The sequence below is a fragment of the Acipenser ruthenus genome, chromosome 1, assembly GCF_902713425.1.
Source record: "Acipenser ruthenus chromosome 1, fAciRut3.2 maternal haplotype, whole genome shotgun sequence".
Lineage (NCBI taxonomy): Eukaryota > Metazoa > Chordata > Actinopteri > Acipenseriformes > Acipenseridae > Acipenser > Acipenser ruthenus.
Window position 1 is genome coordinate 39,268,818 of NC_081189.1, and position 20,461 is coordinate 39,289,278.

Sequence of the window (20,461 nt, forward strand, 5' to 3'; positions counted from 1 at the left end):
AACAATGTTCTGATACTAATAGTTTAAATAAGGTTTAAACAAATCTCTTTTGAAATGCAGTTTTTTTTTGTAATGATGAGATACATTAAAGCCAGCAACTGACATGTATTAAGGTAGTAGCCAATGAATGGCCAGCTGCTCTTGTCAGATCTAATGAATGTGTGTGGTCGAGCTCCAACAATAGACTCAACCTCAAAAACTGCTTCTCGTTCCCAGGAAGGATTTTTTTAAAAAAATATATTTTGCCCATGACTTTGGCATCTTTACTTTGCAGGATCGCCAATTGAAGAACACTGACATATGGTGTCATAGCGGGATAGCGCCCCTAGAGACTCAGACCAGCAACTGCAGGTTAAAAGAAAAGAAAAGAGAAGAGAAAATGGAGTGGAGCGGAAGGAAAGCCAACGGGAGCAGCAGCACCGGCTAAAGGAGCTCCGTGGTGCAGAGTGTGCGACGAGTTTGGGCACCGGCAGGGCGTTGGCGAATACGAAGATCCCCTCTGGCAGGGTGAAGTCTACTATTGGGGTGAGGTGAACATGGTGGAGGTATGGCTCCTCTGGGAAAATCAACCCCAGCCACCTGCCCAAAAGAGCTGGAAGGAGGATGCACTTCCATGGTGCCCGAGCACTGTATTGGGTGCTACCCCATTCCGGATGGAAAGGAGGAGCCACCTGCCCCGATTTGGAAGATGGAGAGAAAGAAAAGGGGCGGGATGAGAGCGTGGAGTAGCAGCAGTGCCAGTTGGAGGCAGAAGGGGCTCTGGTGTATGAGGAGTGTGGGGACTTTGGGCACATATAGGGAAAAGGCCTACTTTGGCCAAGAGGTGGAGTCATGTGAAGAATGGCTTCGCCTCAAAGCTCTCCAACTGACAAAAGCAGATCCCCCCACCTTCCCAGTGCTTCCTTCCCCCTCCTACCTCAGCACTCTTAAGGCCTCAAGCTGGCGCCTCATCTGCGGGAAGTGGGGGCACTTTGTGCTCAACTGCACCCTCCCAGATGAGGAGAAACAGCTGCCGACTCGAGTGCCGAAGAAAGGGAGGGGTGGTCGTTCCCGAAGGCGAGCAGGGAAGCCGTCTCCAGCGCCTAAGAAGGGGGAGCCGTCTCGAGCTGCATTTCCGGAGTGTCCCGTGCTGCTATCAACATAAAATCACTATTACATTTTTTAACGCCACAGATGTTCTTATATCTAAAACTGACAAAAATGATAAAAAATATAACTGAATCTGATCTTGAAATTGGGAGTTAGATATTGCCATTAAACAGTTACCCAATGGAAGGTTGCCTGGCCCTGACGGTTTAACTGCCAAATTTTATAAATATTTTTGGTCTGATCTTCGGGATCTTTTATATTCTGCTTTCAGTGAATGCACTAATTTAAATTCATTGTTGTGTTCTATGAAACATGGCATATAGCTCTGCTTCCTAAGATGGGTAAAGACCCCTTACTTTTGGATAATTGGAGACCAGTTATTTAATTTTGTTCTGATTTTAAGTTGTTAGCCCATGTTTATGCAAATAGATTTACAAAATCACTAAAGTTATCAGGGAATCCCATTCAGCTTTTATTAAAAGTAGGCATATTCATAATCACAGATGTTTAGTATTAGATATGTTAGATTATAGCAATGTAATAAAGGACAGTGGTTTTATTCTTTTTCTTGACTTTATTCTTTTTTAAAGCCTTTGAAGCATTAGAACATCCATTTCTATTCAGTCTTAAAATCCTTTGGGCTTGGTGACAATGTTATAAATACAATGAAACTAATATTAATAGCTCTATTTCCTTGAGTTCAGGAACCTCCCCTCAATTTGATATTTTAAGAGGCATAAGACAAGGTTGCCCAATTTCCCCTCTCTAATTTATATTGGCTGCTGAGCTATTGGCAATTCTAATAAAACTCCCCTGATATACATGGACTGAATGTTTTAGGTAAAACATTCATTATCAGCCAGTTTGAAGATGACAGCAACTTTCCTTAAAAATGACACACAAGTGTCCAAAGTTATTACAATTGCAGTGTTCTCTAAGGCTTCAGGTTTGTTCCTTAACTTAAAAAATGTGAATGTATGCCTATTCCTAAGTGTGCTATAGGCAGCATCTATTCCAATTAAAAAGGACATTAAGGATCTGGGAAATACCATCACAAAAAACTTTAAACACAGAGAATCATTGAATATCAGTAACAGACTGAAACTAAATAAAGCTGTTGATTACAGAAAGATGTATCTATCTTTGGATGTATTCTGTTATCAAAAGCAGAAGGAATAGCTAGATTTATATACCCATCTGAGTCATTGTATATTTCCCTCCAAAATATAAAGCCCTTAAATGTTATCATCTTTACATTTATATGGCATAACAAAACTCATTATTTAAGAAAGTCACAACTAGTAAAAGATGTTACAAGATATTTAGTGTTCCGCATTTGAGGTTTATTCCGAATTTTACTGAAAAATTACAGGATTTTTATTAAACTGGACGTCGGTTTTTACTGATTTATACCCAATTTTTGTCTATTATTCAATATTTTCCCGGTACTATTTTCTAGGAAATACACAATATTTTGATTAAAATGCTGTTTAATTTTGATTCTGATATTGTAATAACCTGCCCTAAGGAGGCTGTGTGGTCCAGTGGTTAAAGAAACGGGCTTGTAACCAGGAGATCCCCGGTTCAAATCCCACCTCAGCCACTGACTCATTGTGTGGCACTGAGCAAGTCACTTAACCTCCTTGTGCTCCGTCTTTCGGGTGAGACGTAGTTGTAAGTGACTCTGCAGCTGATGCATAGTTCACACACCCTAGTCTCTGTAAGTCGCCTTGGATAAAGGTGTCTGCTAAATAAACAAATAATAATAATACACTGTATCCTAGGATACAGCAGACATTTAGACGTCAGGGGATCAAATAACATTCAAACGTGCTTCTCTGTCCCTTCACAAACACTTTATCACCTGATTATGTTGGCCAATCAAAGTCTGATTATTATGGCAATTGCTGGAATCTCTGGAACCTGTCTCTCGACGCATGCAGTCTGTTTTCTATGCTGGACGCAGTGGTGTCGCAAACCCAGTTACTTGTGGTGTCCCCCAAGGATCTGTTCTTGGGCCCCTTCTCTTCAATATCTACATGCTTCCCTTGGGTCACCGCATCCAAAAACACAGCCTCATGTTTCACTCCTATGCTGACGACACCCAGCTCTACTTAAAACTTGACCCTGGTAGCCCCTCTGCCATGGTCCGGCTTGTATTCAAGACATTGAGGCCTGGATGTCTGCCAATTTTCTTCAGCTGAACACTAGCAAATCTGAACTCCTTCTAGTAGGATCTAAAACTCAACTTAAGAATCTAAATATAGCTGCCCTGAACCTCGGAAACTGTCTGCTGCTGCCTTCCCCCACTGTACGAAGCCTTGGTGTACTTCTTGACAGCAACATCTCCTCCATGGTCAAATCTTCCTTCTACCATCTTTGAAACTTATCCAAAGTCCGTCCTCACAGATGTGGAGATACTTTGTCATGCACTTGTCTCCTCTCAACTCGACTACTGCAACTCTCTTCATGGTGGTATCCTGGCACGCACCATAAACCGACTACAGCTAATTCAGAATGCCGCTGCCAGGATCCTTACCAGATGTAAAAAACGTGAACACATCACCCCCCGTCTTGCCTAGCTGCACTGGCTACCTGTAAAGTTCAGGATGACTTTCAAAACTCTCCTGCTCACCTACAATGTCCTTCATCACACAGGTCCCGAGTAATTCCTCAACCTGCTGACCCGCTATGTCTATGCCCGCAAGCTGAGGTCCTCCGACTCTGGCCTGCTTGTTATCCCCAAGCAAAATTGCACCACACTTGGAGAACACTCATTTAGCTTCATGGCTCCGACTCTTTGGAACTGTCTCCCAGCTTTGGTGCGTGATGCTCCCACCGTCGCTCGCTTTAAATCAACCCTCAAGACCCACCTGTTCTCTCCTGCTTTCCATGCTCTTTAAGTCTGATATCTGCTATTAGCTGCTGTGTTGCTGCTACTATTTCATGTACTATGCTACTATCATGTATTATGCACTTTCCACTGTATTTAAAGTATTATGGATGTGATAGTGGGCCACTATGAAAGGCACTATATAAAATAAAGATTGATTGATTGATTGATTGATAAATCAGTTTATGCATATTCAAAAGAAAATTAATGTTTCGAATTATACAAAAAGCAAAAGTAGCAGAAGTGGGTCAGATGAGGCAGAGGATGCATAGCGCTGCAAATACTGCTGCATTGAGGTACGTATTTGCACTAACAATAAACAAAAGCGACACATTAAACTAAAACAAGAAAGTGAACTGAGACAAGCATTCCATTTATGTGGCTTTTACAAATGCTTAAATAAAAAGAAAGCACAGAATGACTGTGTTAACTAGTTTGTCAGAGCGCTGTGCTTTGCTGGACAGCCACTGTTTATTGCATAGAAGTATGTATTGGTGACTTTGTGCGACAGTACTGTCTGTCCATCAGCTAAAACACTGCCTAATGCCGACAATCTTAATCGTAAATATTTGACAGAAAACGGTGATGCTTTAGTTGGTACTTATATGGAACGCATTGATGGAAATGTTCAGTGTGATTTTTGAAGCATCTCCCGATGGCTTGCATCACCCAGTTCAATTTTCTTTTCTTTTTACGATGTCAAGGTGAATAAACCTGACTTGTTTTGTGCTTATGTCATGTTCATACCTTCTGCAGATACTATTTCCATCATCACAGTGATTGCCCAAACATTCGCAAAGTATCAGCTAACTTGGGAAAACGTGGCTTTGACTTGCACAGATTCTGCTCATCATACATGCCAGGGACATTATTAATCAGAAACCAGAACTGCTACGCATCATATTCCACATGTAAAGTGTGTATACTGAGATTTTCCCCCCCGATTTTTACCGATGTTTCAATTAAAAACAATTTTTACCGATTTTATCTAATTTTAATATATGTACAATAAACTCTGAATTTTTTTTTTTAAAGATAAAAACTGAAAACGCACAACACTAAAGATATCCCATAAGATGATCAGACTATTACAAACAGACATTGCCATACTGTAAATTGACAACAATTCATTTTACTCATTGGTGGTAAAATGTTGTTCTTTCATTTCAAATATTTTTCCGAGTGGGTCATTTGTGTTTAACCTTCGTCAGAATGGAAGGAAATTAAGAATTAAATACAGAAGTGAAAGGAAATTGTTGAATCCATTACCCACAGCCATTTCAATTGTTTTTATCTGAAGACAGACAACCTTTTTAGCACGTCTTCTAAATTCTTAAGATGAGTTGTATCATTCGGGCCTGTGATGAGTATATCATCTAAGTATACCAAAACTTATGGAATACCTCCAAGAAGGCTTCAAGCGTGTGCTGGAAAATCCTTGGGGAGAAGACACTCCAAATGGCAGCCTATTGTAGCGAAACAGTCCTTTGTGGGTGTTGATCGTCAGAGATTCTTTAGAATTATCATCCAGCAGTAACTGTAGATATGCATGGCTCATGTCTAGTTTTATAAATTGCCCTCCTGAGAAGGTGGCAAACAGGTCTTACACTTTCGGAATTAGATAGGCATCCAGTCTAGAAACCTGGTTTACTGTCAATTTGTAGTACCCACAAATGCAGACTGACCCATCTCCTTTAACAACAGGTTCAAGGGCAGCCCAATGAAAAACCTAGACAGGTTGGATAATGACAGCCTCTTTCAGTCTCTCTTAGTTCTAAACTGACCCCATCCCTGAGTATTGTTCAGGCTTTAAAGAATCTTAGCTTTGCGTCTGTGTCCACCTGAATGACAGCTTTGGTTCCTTTTAAAGTGCCTATTTCTTCATTTAATACTTTTGGGTATTTGCTTAAGGTGTTCTGAGCACTTGCCAACTTAACATGGTAAACGTTGTTCCAGTCCAGCTTGAGCTGATATAATCAATTTTGCCCCAGCAGACTTGGTCCATTACCTTCCACTACACGCAAGGGTAACCTGGTTAACGGATTGTTATACTGCACTGCAACAGTAGTAGTTCCTAGGACTTTTATCTGCTCTCTAGTGTAGGTGCAGAGTTGTATTACAGGCGTGCTCAGCACTGTTGCCATCTGACAGCTCAATTTGTTCACTAATGACTGAAAATGATGCTCCAGGGTCCATTTCTATGTTTGCAGCTTCCTCTTTCACCCTGACAGTTACATATATAGGCTATGTTTTCTCTGCTTATATCTTATACATACTGTAGACTGTCTCTGCGTCCTCTTCGTCTACCCTCCCCCCCCAAAACAAACGTGAGTAGATCTGGACCTCTTGGCTATGTGCCCGTTTCTGTGACATCTGTACATAAGAACATAAGAACATAAGAAAGTTTACAAATGAGAGGAGGCCATTCAGCCCATCTTGCTCATTTGGTTGTTAGTAGCTTATTGATCCCAGAATCTCATCAAGCAGCTTCTTGAAGGATCACAGGGTGTCAGCTTCAATAACATTACTGGGGAGTTGGTTCCAGACCCTCACAATTCTCTGTGTAAAAAAAGTGCCTCCTATTTTCTGTTCTGAATGCCCCTTTATCTAATCTCCATTTGTGACCTTGGTCCTTGTTTCTTTCTTTAGGTGTAGCATTCTGCTTCTCTAAATCTAGTCTTTTGAATCATGAGCACCTCCACATCTATAACATTTAAATGTACACACAACTTGCCTTTCCACCACCACATGAGGGTTAGCCCTTGAAACAGGCAACAGATGAATCATAGGCAGTGGAGAAGCAGATCCGTGTAAGTCTTGTGCCTGTTGTGCAGCAACTTCCAGAGCTTGTGCAAATTTGGCTCTTTAAAAATCCAAAGCAGGCTTGGATAACAGGCGACGTTGAATACGGTCATCTTGAATCCCGCAGACCAATCTATCCCGTAACATTCTTTTCAGCACGCCATCAATTTCGCAATGCTCTGACAAGCGCCTTCGCTCAGCCACATATGTTGCTACTGATTCCCCAGGCTTACTATTATGGAACTTAAAAGACTATACGCCATCTTTTGTTAACTGGCGTCACAGGTCATGACCCCTTGCAGGGCGTCTCAGGGATCGTCTAACACTTACTATAACTATTTAACTAGAGGGAGTCTCATAACCTATAATACAATACTGTATGTCATACTGTATATTGCCATTAATATATTACTTTTTAAGGTGTAAATGTCTTCAAAGCTATCGCCTGTCTCCCTAGCTTCCCCGTGCACTCCCAGGAAGTGACATGGACGTGTAACACTTTGTTTCAAAGGGAGTCAACCCTCTGCCAGACTGTGGAATAGCTTCATTTTCCAAGTTTCACAGCAACCTGCCAAACACTGCCTTTGACTTTGAAGACCTCTAATTAGTCGTATTTGCATCATATTAACGAAATGTGATTTGTCCAGTCGATTTCAATAGTGAAATTGGCAATATGTAAAGTACTACTATAAGCTACCTTTTTAATATAAATATATTAATACATAGCCAATTGAAATATCCTAACTTGTGGCATTTTATGCAATTTAGTGTAAACTGAAATGTTTCCCTAGTTATATAAAAAGTACTGTTGTACTTTGGAAGCAGTGCCTTGACCTACCAAGGCTACTGGTTATTTTGCAGAACATTTAAATCTAATCCATTGAAAAGTTGCTGTCTCCAAAATAGTGTATCAATGTAAACTAAACTAGTGTATCATGTAATTTACTTCAGCACACAAATGTGATAAGTTTATACCAACCCAAATATGATATAATTGGTTTACATTTGTGTTAAATATCAGAAACTCTCAATAATAAGGCATGCAGGGAAACAATACAATTTGTTTCCACCTATCCATAATATATTTAAATAGTAGGCCTATTTCAATAAATCCGCTTTAGAAACAAAAGCATAAAATCGAGTAATTTTTTTTTTTTTTTATGTAGACTACAAATGCCATGATAAAATAGGTATTTCCCTGATTTAAAAGTGGATAGGCTACACACATGCATAATTACATCCTTGTTTTTAAATCCTCCACTGTATGTTTCTATATTAGCCTGAGTGGCTGTAGCTATCTCCAAACCTCCATCTGGGAGGATTATATTCGATTTATCTTCTTAACAAACATTCTCTTCAACTGCCCGCCGCCTTCATCGACAAAGAAAATAAAAAAGCCCAAACGAGACCGAGTGCACAACACGTTTTAGAAATAGCATCTCCCGTGTCGTGGTTTGGAAGTGGAGGTGTGTTAAATTGGCAGATAGTCAGCGATTTTAGAAAAGGAAGTGGGTGTTTTCTGTTTTGTTGATGAAAATTGTCAATGTTGCGCTGCCCGTCTCACTGATCTTTAGCAGATTGTAATCCCATCAGATGGTCAGTCTCAGCCCCCCTCCCTGCAGTGAAGAAACCCTGTCTGCTTCCTACGAGATTCAATCTGGGATAACTTTGAATACTGTGGAAGGGGACTTTTTTTGCACAAAAAAGAGGGACTGGACTTGTATTTTATTATACTTTAAATCATCTAGATTTTCAGATTTTCTTATTTTCAGACTCGCATTTAACAACTATAGAGTTTGAATTTAATGTTGCCTTTAAAACATGGATTTGCTCAGGAAGGACTGGAGTTTGTTAATTCTAATTCTGATTTCTTTGGTCGCACAGACTTTTTGCTTGCGGAGAACTACTGCAAGGAAACAAGGTAAGGGACACGTTTCTTATTTCATGAAAAAAAAAGTTCATGCTAATATTTGGTGGTGCATTTATATTACAATTTATACATTACCATGAATACGACACGGAGTAGTACAATATAACCTACAGTCTAAGTTCCACAATCAAACGAGTAGTATCCTGTTAACATGGTGACATGCGGTATTAAGACAGTAATACGGCATCTGGCAAGCACTGGTAAAGTGAGACCAGAACAGAACAGAATGTCTAGGGCCAGTTATAGCGTCCTTGTTTTCTTCGGAGTAGTCTATTGTTGGGTGAGAGAACTTTTCATTTAATTTTATTTTCATTAAATCTACAGTTTTATGTTTATTTGACTGTGATTCATGATCCCATAAATATCGGTATGGGTTATTGTTACTGTATAACGGGGTCAAGTCCATTACCTTTATATATAAGTACTATTAATTAACGCTGGTAGTATGCCAAATGCCGAAACGGCAGATAACGGTCCTGAATAGCTATTATTATTATTATTATTATTATTATTATTATTATTTGTTTATTTAGCAGACGCCTTTATCCAAGACGACTTAGAGACTAGGGTGTGTGAACTATGCATCAGCTGCAGAGTCACTTACAATTACGTCTCACCCGAAAGACGGAGCACAAGGAGGTTCAGTCACTTGCTCAGGGTCACACAATGAGTCAGTGGCTGAGGTGGGATTTGAACTGGGGACCTCCTGGTTACAAGTCCTTTCTTTAACCACTGTACCACACAGCCTCCTAAATGATAATTCACAATCATGCATGTAAATTGCCCATTTCATTATCTGTTGTATGTGTTATTTTAACAATACATTACAGAAAATGACAGATTGCATGGGAGGACAAGGGCAGAACATGTTTCTATGAAATGAATGTTGCGAATAATTACTTTGTACAGGTCAGTTGTTGAAAACGTTTGTGGTTTAAGATGTCAGTTCAGTTCTGGTCACCTTGCTACAAACAAGGATATTGCTGCTCTAGAAAGAGTGCAAAGAAGAGTGACCAGAATTATTCCTGGTTTAAAAGACATGTCAATGCAGACAGATTAAAATAATTTAATCTATTCAGTCTTGAACAAAGAAGACTATGCAGTGATCTGATTCAAGCATTCAAAATTCTAAAAGGTATTGACAATTAAACAAGGACCAGGGGTCATAAATGGAGATTAGATAAAGGGGCATTCAGAACAGAAAATAAGAGGCACTTTTTTACACAGAGAATTGTGTGAGTCTGGAACCAACTCTCCAGTAATGTTGTTGAAGCTGACACCCTGGGATCCTTCAAGAAGCTGCTTGATGAGATTCTGGGATCAATAAGCTACTAACAACCAAATGAGCAAGATGGGCCGAATGGCCTCCTCTCATCTGTAAACTTTCTTATGTTCTTATGTTCTTAAGATACCTTGCAGAGTAATTACCTGGTCAACATCGATCATGTCACTTGTTCTCTGCATGAGCCTTTTTTTAAAATATATTCATATCTGAGCGGTCCTCATGCAGTCCTGATCATATCTGAGCATGCACTGGACTTACTCACGGAGGAGGTACAGTATTCTTTTTTTTCCCTAAACCCCTTGATATATAAATGAAAAATATGATTTCTGGCACTAGATCATACTTGAAACCACAAATGAAAGGTGAGTGTGTTGGAGATTCAATAAAGGAAGCGCACCTTGAGTAATGAGATCTGACTGTGAGGGTCCCTGGGTCAGGTGTAAAGTGGAGCCAAGCTGTACTTGCTTTCATAACTTGATGTTTCTTTTGTGGCCCGGCAAAATCAAGCTACATAGAGCTGGCAAGAAATCGAATTTGGTAAATATAAATGCATCTTAAGCTGAATGATACCACAGTATACATTTATGGCATAGTGATTGCTACAATTAAAGTTCCAAGTTATTTAATATGTAGGAAATGGTTTTGCCTATAATAGAATAACAACATCGTTCCCTAGTTTATAGGAAATGCGTGGGCAAATTTGTTTGAAAGGGGATTAAAATAATTGTAATGGTGTAAAACTAGAAGCTACTCAGAACAACTGCAGCTGCTGTATGTTGTTTTTTTTTCTGTTTGTTTGTTTTGTTTTGAATTTGAAGCCCTGATAAAACTGAACTGGACAAATCTTTGCTAACATCTAAAGCATATTTAGATTCGAACCACTGTGTTTTGATAACCTTTAGGCATTTTATGTACATCTGCCTGGCCTAAACACACTTATCCTGCAAGTAGAGTGCTATTCAGCTCCACCTCTGCAAGACCCTCTGTGCTTAATACAAACTTTCTGCTACATAATCAAAGTGTGCGAAATGCATTGAGGGACTAAGAAATGACATTTATGAATTAAACTCATTTATATCTTAATGTGACTTTATAAATCACTTAAAATGATGTGGTAAATCATTCTATGACATGTGTGACTTCTGGCAGTTGAGTACTTTAGATTTTGGGGCCGTTTCACCTATGGTTCATCTCCAAGTTTGTTACGCATCCAAGTGCGGTTCTGTTTGTTTACTGGTGTATGTGAAAACATCCAGAACAACTGGATTCACATCAGACTTTGCACCAAATCAACCAGATTGACAAACTCAGTGAGACTTATGTGTCAGTTTGCCTGGGATGTAAAGGCAGTAGCATTATCATGCCTTTTGACTTTGTGACGCATTGAAACACTTGTTCTGGACTCTTTTGCTTTCCCTATAGCAGTTGACATGTGGTGGCGATATGTGTTCAAGAGGAACGACATCTGGTGGAACTTGGGTTGCCATCCATTCCATGTTTTAGGATCTGTTTGTCAGTGAAAAAAAATCATGATCCACTTGATTTTGTTCCAAGGCAAGCAGTACAGACTAGCATTGATCCATTTGAAAGGGCTTTATACGGATTCATATCCAAAAACAAAGTTAGAAAATGAATGTTTATGGTTTTCCAGTAAGATGGCAAGTACAGTACTTGGTATTGGTTATCTCTGAGATAATCCCTTTTGCGTCTCTCTTTAGCAGAGTTTACCTCCAAACACCCCTCTCCACTCAGACAATGAACTGCTTGTAATGTCAATAATCTTTAAAAGGGAAGCGCTGAAGTGATTTGTCATACTTCACAGGTGTTTCCTATTTTAGACCACCAGAAGTAGCAAACACAGGTAGTATGTTGGCATGCACTTAGTTTGCCTCATAGGAGTATGAGGAATATACTGTATATATATATATATATATATATATATATATATATATATATATATATATATATATATATGTATATATATATATATATATATATATATATATATATATATATATATATATATATTCAGCGTAATGCGTTTACCTGGAATGTGGACTATGCCATTCCTCTAGAATCACTTATTTAAATGGGAGTTTGGGGGGAGGTTGTACACTTTTGCAAATCATTATTATTATTACAGCTTGAGCACCACAGTAAATTGTGGTCAGCAGGTGCTGCTGTGGTACTGCACATCTAGCAGAAACAGTAAGTATGGAGATGTTCACTAATGCCTAGTGCCCAGTAAAGGATATTTAAGTGGCAGCATTAAGTTGTAAATATGTTGTCAGTTAGTGCAGACTGTGATAGGATTGTTTTGTGAGCTGGACTTCTGTTGATTAGGCAATGATAAAACTGCCAGGACACATTTCACTGAGGTGCTGAGCAGCTGTCAAGTCATTTTTTGGTCACTTCAGACTGGGTCAGACTTTAAAGACTCCCCTTAGTCTGAAAGCCTATGGTGAGACCCAGCCCTAATCAGATTTGTCAAGGAAACGTTGATGCTAATTTATTGTGAATGTTTCAGGTAAACTGATTTTTGTCACAGAGGGTAATATATTATTATCCTGACTTTCACTAAAGTATTGCAAAAGCTGAAGGCTAAGATCAAATAAAGTTTGTCATATCTTAAAACTGAACAAAACACATCAGTGCCAATAAATACACTGGCCATGACTGCAGTGCATTTACTGATATGCCGATTCTTTATGAATAGCAGTTTGGTATTAAAGCGAATGCATTAATTAGATGCTCATAAGAATTTAACAGCAGCATTTTATATCACCACAATAGACTTTTAACACAGACACTATTTCAAAGTCAGCAACACCCAAGTCCAGTATAAGGTGCTTGCTTGGTCAACATATGGTTTTAATTTCTGAAGCAGCATTTATGGTTGGTGCTGATTGAACAAAACAGAAAACCTCTATTATTCACTAATCTCAAACGCTAAGGGGTGATGCAAGATTGCCATTAAGTTAATCATGTGGGTCATGGTGATGTTTTAACATCTGTTTTGTTGGCTAGAGCATGGCTTAGACCCCAGAGTGATTACTATACTCAATGCTCCACTGACTTGCATTCACAGCCCAGCCTATATTCCAGTTATAGTACATGCTGGAGTTGTCAAACTTGCTTTCAGGGCAAATAACACCAAGAGCTTCAGTCCTAACAGCTTAGAAACCTAAAAAACAAGGTTGTGACATATACAGTGTAAGATATTGTAGGCTATAATATAGTATTAACATAATAAATATGCATTTTGTTAATCAAATCTTCTTGTAAAAATACAAACATTCCAGTTTTTGTTGCTGTTTAATGAACCTTAGTTTACTCGTGCAGGATTACTATACTGACGGTACGTTATAAACTGACATTCAGAAAGGAGACATCCACAACATTTGAAATGAACAATTCTTTATTGTATTTGACAGATGACCATGTCCATAATGAAACGTAATATAATATGGCCTGTGGCTTTGTCCATTGGAGCTCAATAGCCGCCCCTATACGCTGGCCGAACTATGATGTAATGCATATTGATTGATGATAGCTTAGTGCCAGCGGGCAGGACAAGTGGCACTCTGGGCCACCTTCCCCCTGGACAAGATACGCTGCAAAGTGGTAGCAGGGGAGGAGGAGGACCAAACAAAGAAACGACAAGGAGGCATAGACGAGAGGGCTATTTATGGGAACAGTTTCATTACATATGTAATTAGCGGGTGGATTCCCCTTTTAGAAACACAGCATAGTTTCCAAGAGAAAATAAGTGTTAAGTCTTGGTCATGATAAATATCAATTCTGTTTTCTAGCCAAAGTAAGACTAAATAGGATGTTGCTTTTATGTAACATTTAGGTTTTATGTAATTGTCACCATTTATTTCTCTCAGTATATATATATTTTTTGACCCAAGTGTGCTTCAGTTACTGTTTAAAACGTGATACTGTGCCACATGATTTGAAACGACACCATATTTGTTTTTTAAGTTCTAAAGAAACTTTTTCACAAATGTAGTTGATGCATGACTTAAAAAAAAAAAGAGTGTCTGCACCAACTGGAGTCCGGTGGACGTTTTCCATGGAACCCACTGTACAATCGCAACTGAAGCCACTTACCACCTTGAGGCATCAAAGTCTTGGAAATAAGTGGCTGAAACAGTCTTCGAACTGAAGGGCCATACTTTCAACTAATATTTTCAAGTTGTTATTTAACTCTCAAGGTACTGAGGGCAGAACATTCTGCATTACTGTGACACAAGGAGAAATGAAATAAATGGAAACACTATGATTATAATACAAGTTGGGGTATCCAGAATAGTCAGTGAAAAAAAAAGACAGTTAACTTTGACAGTTATTGAAAACTACATGCCCGAGTTTATTCATTCTATCTAAACGACTGTGTCCTACATATACAGCTATGGCCAAAAGTTTTGCATCGCTTAGCATTTAGTTCATTTAAAAAAAAATATATACATATTTTATTTAACATGTAATCAAAGAAACTACAAAATGATATCACAAAAGTCTACCAGAAGCCATAACAGTAGTAGTGTTTCATGTTAGATTTGGAAATGTCACATTTTTCAATTTTGTCAGTTTTTCGTGAAGTATATGTATGACCGAGAGGAGGCCATTCAGCCCACCAATGCTCATCCAGTTTCTAGTAGCTGACCGATCTAAAAACCTTATTGTCAGGCTTTAAAGCATCAACAACTAGGTAACCCATCCCATACCCTTACCAAGCTCTATGTGAAGAAGGGTCTCCTAACCTATGTCCTAAGTCTGTCTCCGCTTAATTTCTAAACTGTGTCCCCTGGTCTAGTCAAACACATGCCATCATATAAAAATTGCATACGCTAAAAACTTTCTTTTCAAATTTTACATACATAAATTCTTAATTTTCTTGGCCAGTCAGTGTAATTTAACTTGCCTGTTGTCTCTAAACTTAGATTATTACTTAAGGAGATGGCTGTCATCATCTTATTGATATTTATGATTCTCAATGGCTTTATCAGTCCAGAAAGACTGTATGTATGTACCTAGCCTACACATACGTAACCCATAGGTAATAAAGTCGCCTGCATGCAATGGTTTGACAGCACTCCCAATGAAGAGGTAAACTGTAGTCTGTCCTTGGTATTCTGCCCATGGAATTGCATTCTTTTCCACACTCCAGCTAATGCTGCTTTTGTTTCTGGGATGCAGACAGGCTGAGCCCTCCACTGGACATACAGCTTGAGTCCCTGAACTGCACAGCCTTCAGTGCACGATGGCGAATGCCCAGGCGGCATGTCAGCACCATCACCGGATACACGGTAAGGCAACAACAAGCCTGGCTTTGTTAACTTCAACTCAAGAGAGAGACAACGTTCAGGTAAAGTGTGGTTTCAGGAGAAAAGTAAACAAGGCCTTAAACAGGACACTGGGAACATGTTTTGGTTTCAAAATGCGCAAGTTTTGATTTAACCACTCTGGGAATTTTTTTTTCATTGGTAAATGCAAAAACAAAAAAAAAGGATGAGAGAGGTAGGAAGTAAATATTGTTTGAGCAATTCCAAATTTTAAGACCTTAATTTTGCACACACATTGTTGCATATACTGTATATTATGGCTAATAAGCTCATAATAACATCTGGAGTGGATCAGCTGCTGTACAATCTGAGCATTTTATCCATTGTTGTACTTTGTGTACTTTTTGGCAACATTAAGAAGCTTACTTAATAAACTTTCTACATTTCTGGAATGTTTTTTTCAGAGGCACATATTGTCCATTGCTATTGACTCTTCAGTATCAGGTTGAATCATTTACCTGTACTTGCTTTGCTCATTATGGATGCTAACATTTCTGAATTTTCATGGTTCACTTGCAACAATGCTGAGAGGAATATTAAAGGGTAACAAACAGTATAGAGCATAATAAAAAAAAAGGTTCTATTATGACCATTTTTATTACTTACATTATAACAAGACGACATGTCCCTGTGATGGCTAAAATCACTGAATTAAACAATGAATCTATCAGTCAGTTATGGGGACTGACAGGGAGTGTTTATAGGAACCTGCCTGCTGGCACGTCTCAAAGAGAAATGAGTAATAAAATGTCATCCAAAATAAATTCCTGCAAAGATGAAACATTAAGGACACCTAGCAGAAATGTGAAGGCAGGCTTTAATTCAGAATTGCAGAGAAGAATTGTAGACCTCCAGTGCAGTATGTTTGCATGTATATGTAATAGAGCGGGGCACAAACCAGTGACCACACATGCTGCAAGCGAGCGTCTTAACGACAATGCAAAAGAGCCGGTCTCCTTTACACTTGTGGCTGTAGAGCTTTTACCCTCGTTTCATCTCACACAACTCGGCATGTCGCATGTACACTATGTTGGAACATCAGGTAGTATACTGTATACAATTCTTGCACCCAGTTGCACATAGACTATTTATGTTATGTCATGTCATACAGGATTTAAACCCAATAACAGAGTTTAATTTAAAACAACTTTATAGTTCCAAAATACTGCACTACAAGATATGCAAATGTATACCCAATTGTGCTTGACAGGGTTACAATTCCAGCAACTGTCTTGTGTAGCATTGTGATTTTACTCTGTACCTACTTGCACTGTTTCTTTCAGGTGTTTTACACAGAGATGAAGAACAACAGGCCGGCAGGACCAGCAGTGTTACATAATGTTCCTCTCAGTCTGGACATGCTCAGTACTGTTAGTATCTTTGATTTTATGATATATTGGCCCTAAAAAAACTAATAAATCTTCCCTAAGCAACACAAATGATTAAGTTCACTAACAACTGTAGTGGTACTTTTTTACACATTACATGAATCATTTTTCTTTAGCATTTTTTTTACATTCCATTATAAAATGGCAAGAAAAAAGTGGGAACATTCTCGTTGGCTAACACATGTTGCAAGCTGTGCAGATATGTCACCATAGCAGCACAGTGTGGAACTTTTAGAACCATTCTGCCTGGTAATGGTGGAGAGTGCCATTTTATAATCACAGTAACTCCAGGGTGTTAAAATATGGTCCACAAACCTAGGCTGTTTAACTGGCATTGCCTCGTGTCGAACAACAGCCCTAGGTGTGCAGATATTGGACCATATTTAAGCACTGTATTGTTGCTTTTGCATAATATGGTATGCAATAATACACTGTAATGATGTAAAGATTAACACTGAAGTTGTTTATGAAAGAGTATGACTCCAATACTGTCATACTATTAAAAAAAAGTGTTTCCACAATTGCCAAATTTCACCAACATTTCGCAGTAGTTTAAAATAGTTTTTAAAACCCTAAATGCCTTAACCCCCTTCCTGCCTGTAACCTGCTGGCAAATGATCCTAAAAAAGTAACTTGCTTTACCTTCCATTGTGTTTAATATATTTTGTATTTCTTTGTTTTGTTCAAAGGGGCAGTTTGATGGACAAGCAAGTTTTGTAAGTAGGAGTGTAATGGCGTTAAGCGTATTATCTATTTGATGTGCTTTGCTATTACTCTATATTGTGTAATGAGCTGTCACCTGTAGTTGACTAGTAGTAATATAAATCATGTTTGTCTACTCTGCTAATGTAGCATAACTATAAAGAGTGTTGGGTTCTGAACTTCTATTGCTCAGTAACACTGATGTACCTTTCCAACAGTTCATTACAATAGGTATAAATCTTAAGTGTCCCACTTTTTTCTGCAGGAGGTTGTCCTTGGTAACTTAACGGCTGCGACTCAGTACCGTGTTAGCGTGGGAGCATATGGTTGGGCAGGAGAAGGAAGGCCGAGCATGCCCAGAGATGTAAACACAGAATCGAAAGGTAATCTAAAAGTCACCCCTGAAAAGATCTACAATGAAACCACAACAGTTCTTAACATTTTTGTGTTTCCTCAAAGCAATAGCCAGTTTTATCACTCAAATATGGTTGAACTTCCCTGATAAAAGTTGACAGTATATGCATGGTAACATACAGGCAAGTATTCACAAGTGGTAAAGCATGGTGAAAATGACATGGTTAACCACTGTAAATGTGTACTTTAAACATTGAAAAAGTGCAAATTTACCATGATAAACTTGTTTAGGTGAAGCGAGGCATAGCAAATATCCAAGCATACATGTATGTGTGGTGCTGAAAAAAAAATATCTTGTTAGAACATTATTCTTCTGGTGAATGTTGTTAAAATGCAAGTTGATGGAAATGGCTATATGGGTTATTATTATAATGACTTTTTCAACCTAATCTTTCATGCATCTCTGGTACATTTTCAATTCCATATCCTGTACAGTGCTTATTTAAAAAGAAAACCTACATACTCACCCAAGGTCTATTTACTAACATCATTGCCAATATTTGTCCCTTGCATTTTGACAGATAAATGCATGCCGCCTTCACCCCCAACCAAGCCAGAGGTCCTTGCTGTGTCAGATACAGAGGTGGCGTTGTCATGGAAACAGGGAGCTAGTCCAGGCAGTGCACCTATTCAGCACTACTTGGTGGAATACATCAGGTGAGTGTTTAGATTCTTTTACCCATCTTTGGTCATTAGTGATTTTTCAAGCTTTGCTCGCTCTCTACACAGGCTTCTTGGTTCGCAGTGCTGTCAGGTTATGGCACGGGCAGAAGTAATCCCAGTCGGGTTGAGAAAAAGCATATCTCCTTTTTCAGGGTCCCCAACCTTGACACAAACAAGTTATAGCCCATTTAAAACGAGTGCTGCAATAGACAGATATGTAAAATGAATTCTGCAGATTAGGGGACTTTAAGTGTAAGCGTAGGTTGTAATATATGATTGCTGTAGACTCTCTTTTCATATTAATCTAGCAGTCAAGCTAGGCTAGACTTTACCGTGCTTGGGAAGATGTGCATCATGAAATGAATACCATGGTTTAAAAACACTGCTTTAATAAAAATAGAGCCTCATTTACATGCACCGCTTCAATAAAAAAATAAAACTAGACAGTTTTCCAAATTTGTTGTGGCTTGAATGTCAGTGGGGGCCAATGATTTAACAGCTAAAATTGTATATATTTTTTGTTAAAAATAGGGCAAATCCAGTCTGTCAAGGCTGCACAACCCTTTCACCCCTATTATTAAAAATACCGCCTTTTCTTGTTTCATGTATTGACTTGTTGCCTATGCTGTGAAAGCTACTTGACAACTGCGAAAGTCTGTACCGTTGGTAGAACCTTTAGAAATACTTGCATTATTCTAAAAAAAACAAAACAATGATCTGCTAAATTCAATTTGTGAAGGTAATGCGCCACCATGGTATTTCCATTATATTCTGTGCTTTTCAGGTCAAGTTGCCTTAGATCTGAGTGTTCTTCTACCCCTTACATCTTAAATGGGAAGGTTAATTAGAGGGCCTGCATAAGCATAAGGAAATACAATTTACGATTCCAGTTCAAGTATACATTTGCCTGCTGTCTCTCAGAATTTTTTAACCCCCTCTTTCTTTATTTATTATGTTGAAAAACATTTACAACTCCTACCATTAGCATTTTTTCCCCAAATATATGCATTATAATTCCATTATGATACATACATTACCAATTAATTGAAGTGGTACCTAATTCACTACACTACCACAAGATTACATTTTAATTGTGGCTGCTCTCCTTCTAGCAGCTTTTAAAAAGTACAAAAAAACTAAACAAAACTATGATATCTGGGTGCTACTGTTTAATACTAAAACTTTAGCGCTATGTTTTATGGATGGGATGACGTCTACACACAGTATAAGATGTACTGAAATTCAAAACCTCATATGATGTCATGTACAGACTTCTTGGAGGGAATAGTCAAGATTGCAGTCCCATGCAGTACTGGTTACAAATAAAACAAACCAGCATAGTTTCATTAAGATGGTGTGCAATGGGAAGAAATAATTAGACAGGGAAAAGTTCACCATTTGATGTGTACTCTTCTCTTTGGCAAATACAATTGGGGGATGCATTACTGCTTCATGACAGTAATTGGAAGCATGAAGTATTGTTATCTTTAGTAAGGGTCATCTGCTTGTTTCTGAATATATTCCTTGAGAGAGCCTTTTTGTCTGAGGCTCATTTCCCTGTGGGTAAAGAAGAAGAATTCTGTTTTCCTGTTCTTGCGAAAGGAAATGCAGAGGAGAGAGAGAGAGAGAGAGAGAGAGAGAGAGAGAGAGAGAGAGAGAGAGAGAGAGAGAGAGAGAGAGAGAGAGAGAGAGAGAGAGAGAGAGAGAGAGAGAGAGAGAGAGAGAGAGAGAGAGAGAGAGAGAGAGAGAGAGAGAGAGAGAGAGAGAGAGAATAACAATGTGAACCTTTGTGCTCTGGCTGTATTTTGTCAGAGCAGTTAACATACCATGCTGCCTAACTATAAAATGTGAGCAATTGAAACCTTATGGGTTTTACCACAGAGTAAAAAAACAAATCAATTTGCTGTATGAAGACTTTTTTTTCTTCCCTCCAGCATTGGGTTT

General features: G+C 38.6%; 1 protein-coding gene across 2 annotated transcripts in view; it reads left to right on the plus strand.

The window, feature by feature from the left end:
* Positions 1 to 8,257: 8,257 nt before the first annotated feature.
* Positions 8,258 to 20,461, plus strand: part of LOC117420635 (pikachurin-like) — a 72,175-nt gene continuing 59,971 nt past the window's right edge. Inside the window, exons 1-6 of one of the 2 annotated variants that reach the window (XM_034034137.3) lie at positions 8,258 to 8,705; positions 15,205 to 15,314; positions 16,634 to 16,720; positions 17,428 to 17,454; positions 17,706 to 17,823; positions 18,376 to 18,511. In XM_034034137.3, coding sequence (XP_033890028.3) covers positions 8,606 to 8,705; positions 15,205 to 15,314; positions 16,634 to 16,720; positions 17,428 to 17,454; positions 17,706 to 17,823; positions 18,376 to 18,511 — 578 coding nt within the window. In that variant the 5' untranslated portion in view covers positions 8,258 to 8,605. The remainder of the gene's footprint in view (positions 8,706 to 15,204; positions 15,315 to 16,633; positions 16,721 to 17,427; positions 17,455 to 17,705; positions 17,824 to 18,375; positions 18,512 to 20,461) is intronic. The other variant, XM_059024997.1, reaches the window with a different exon arrangement.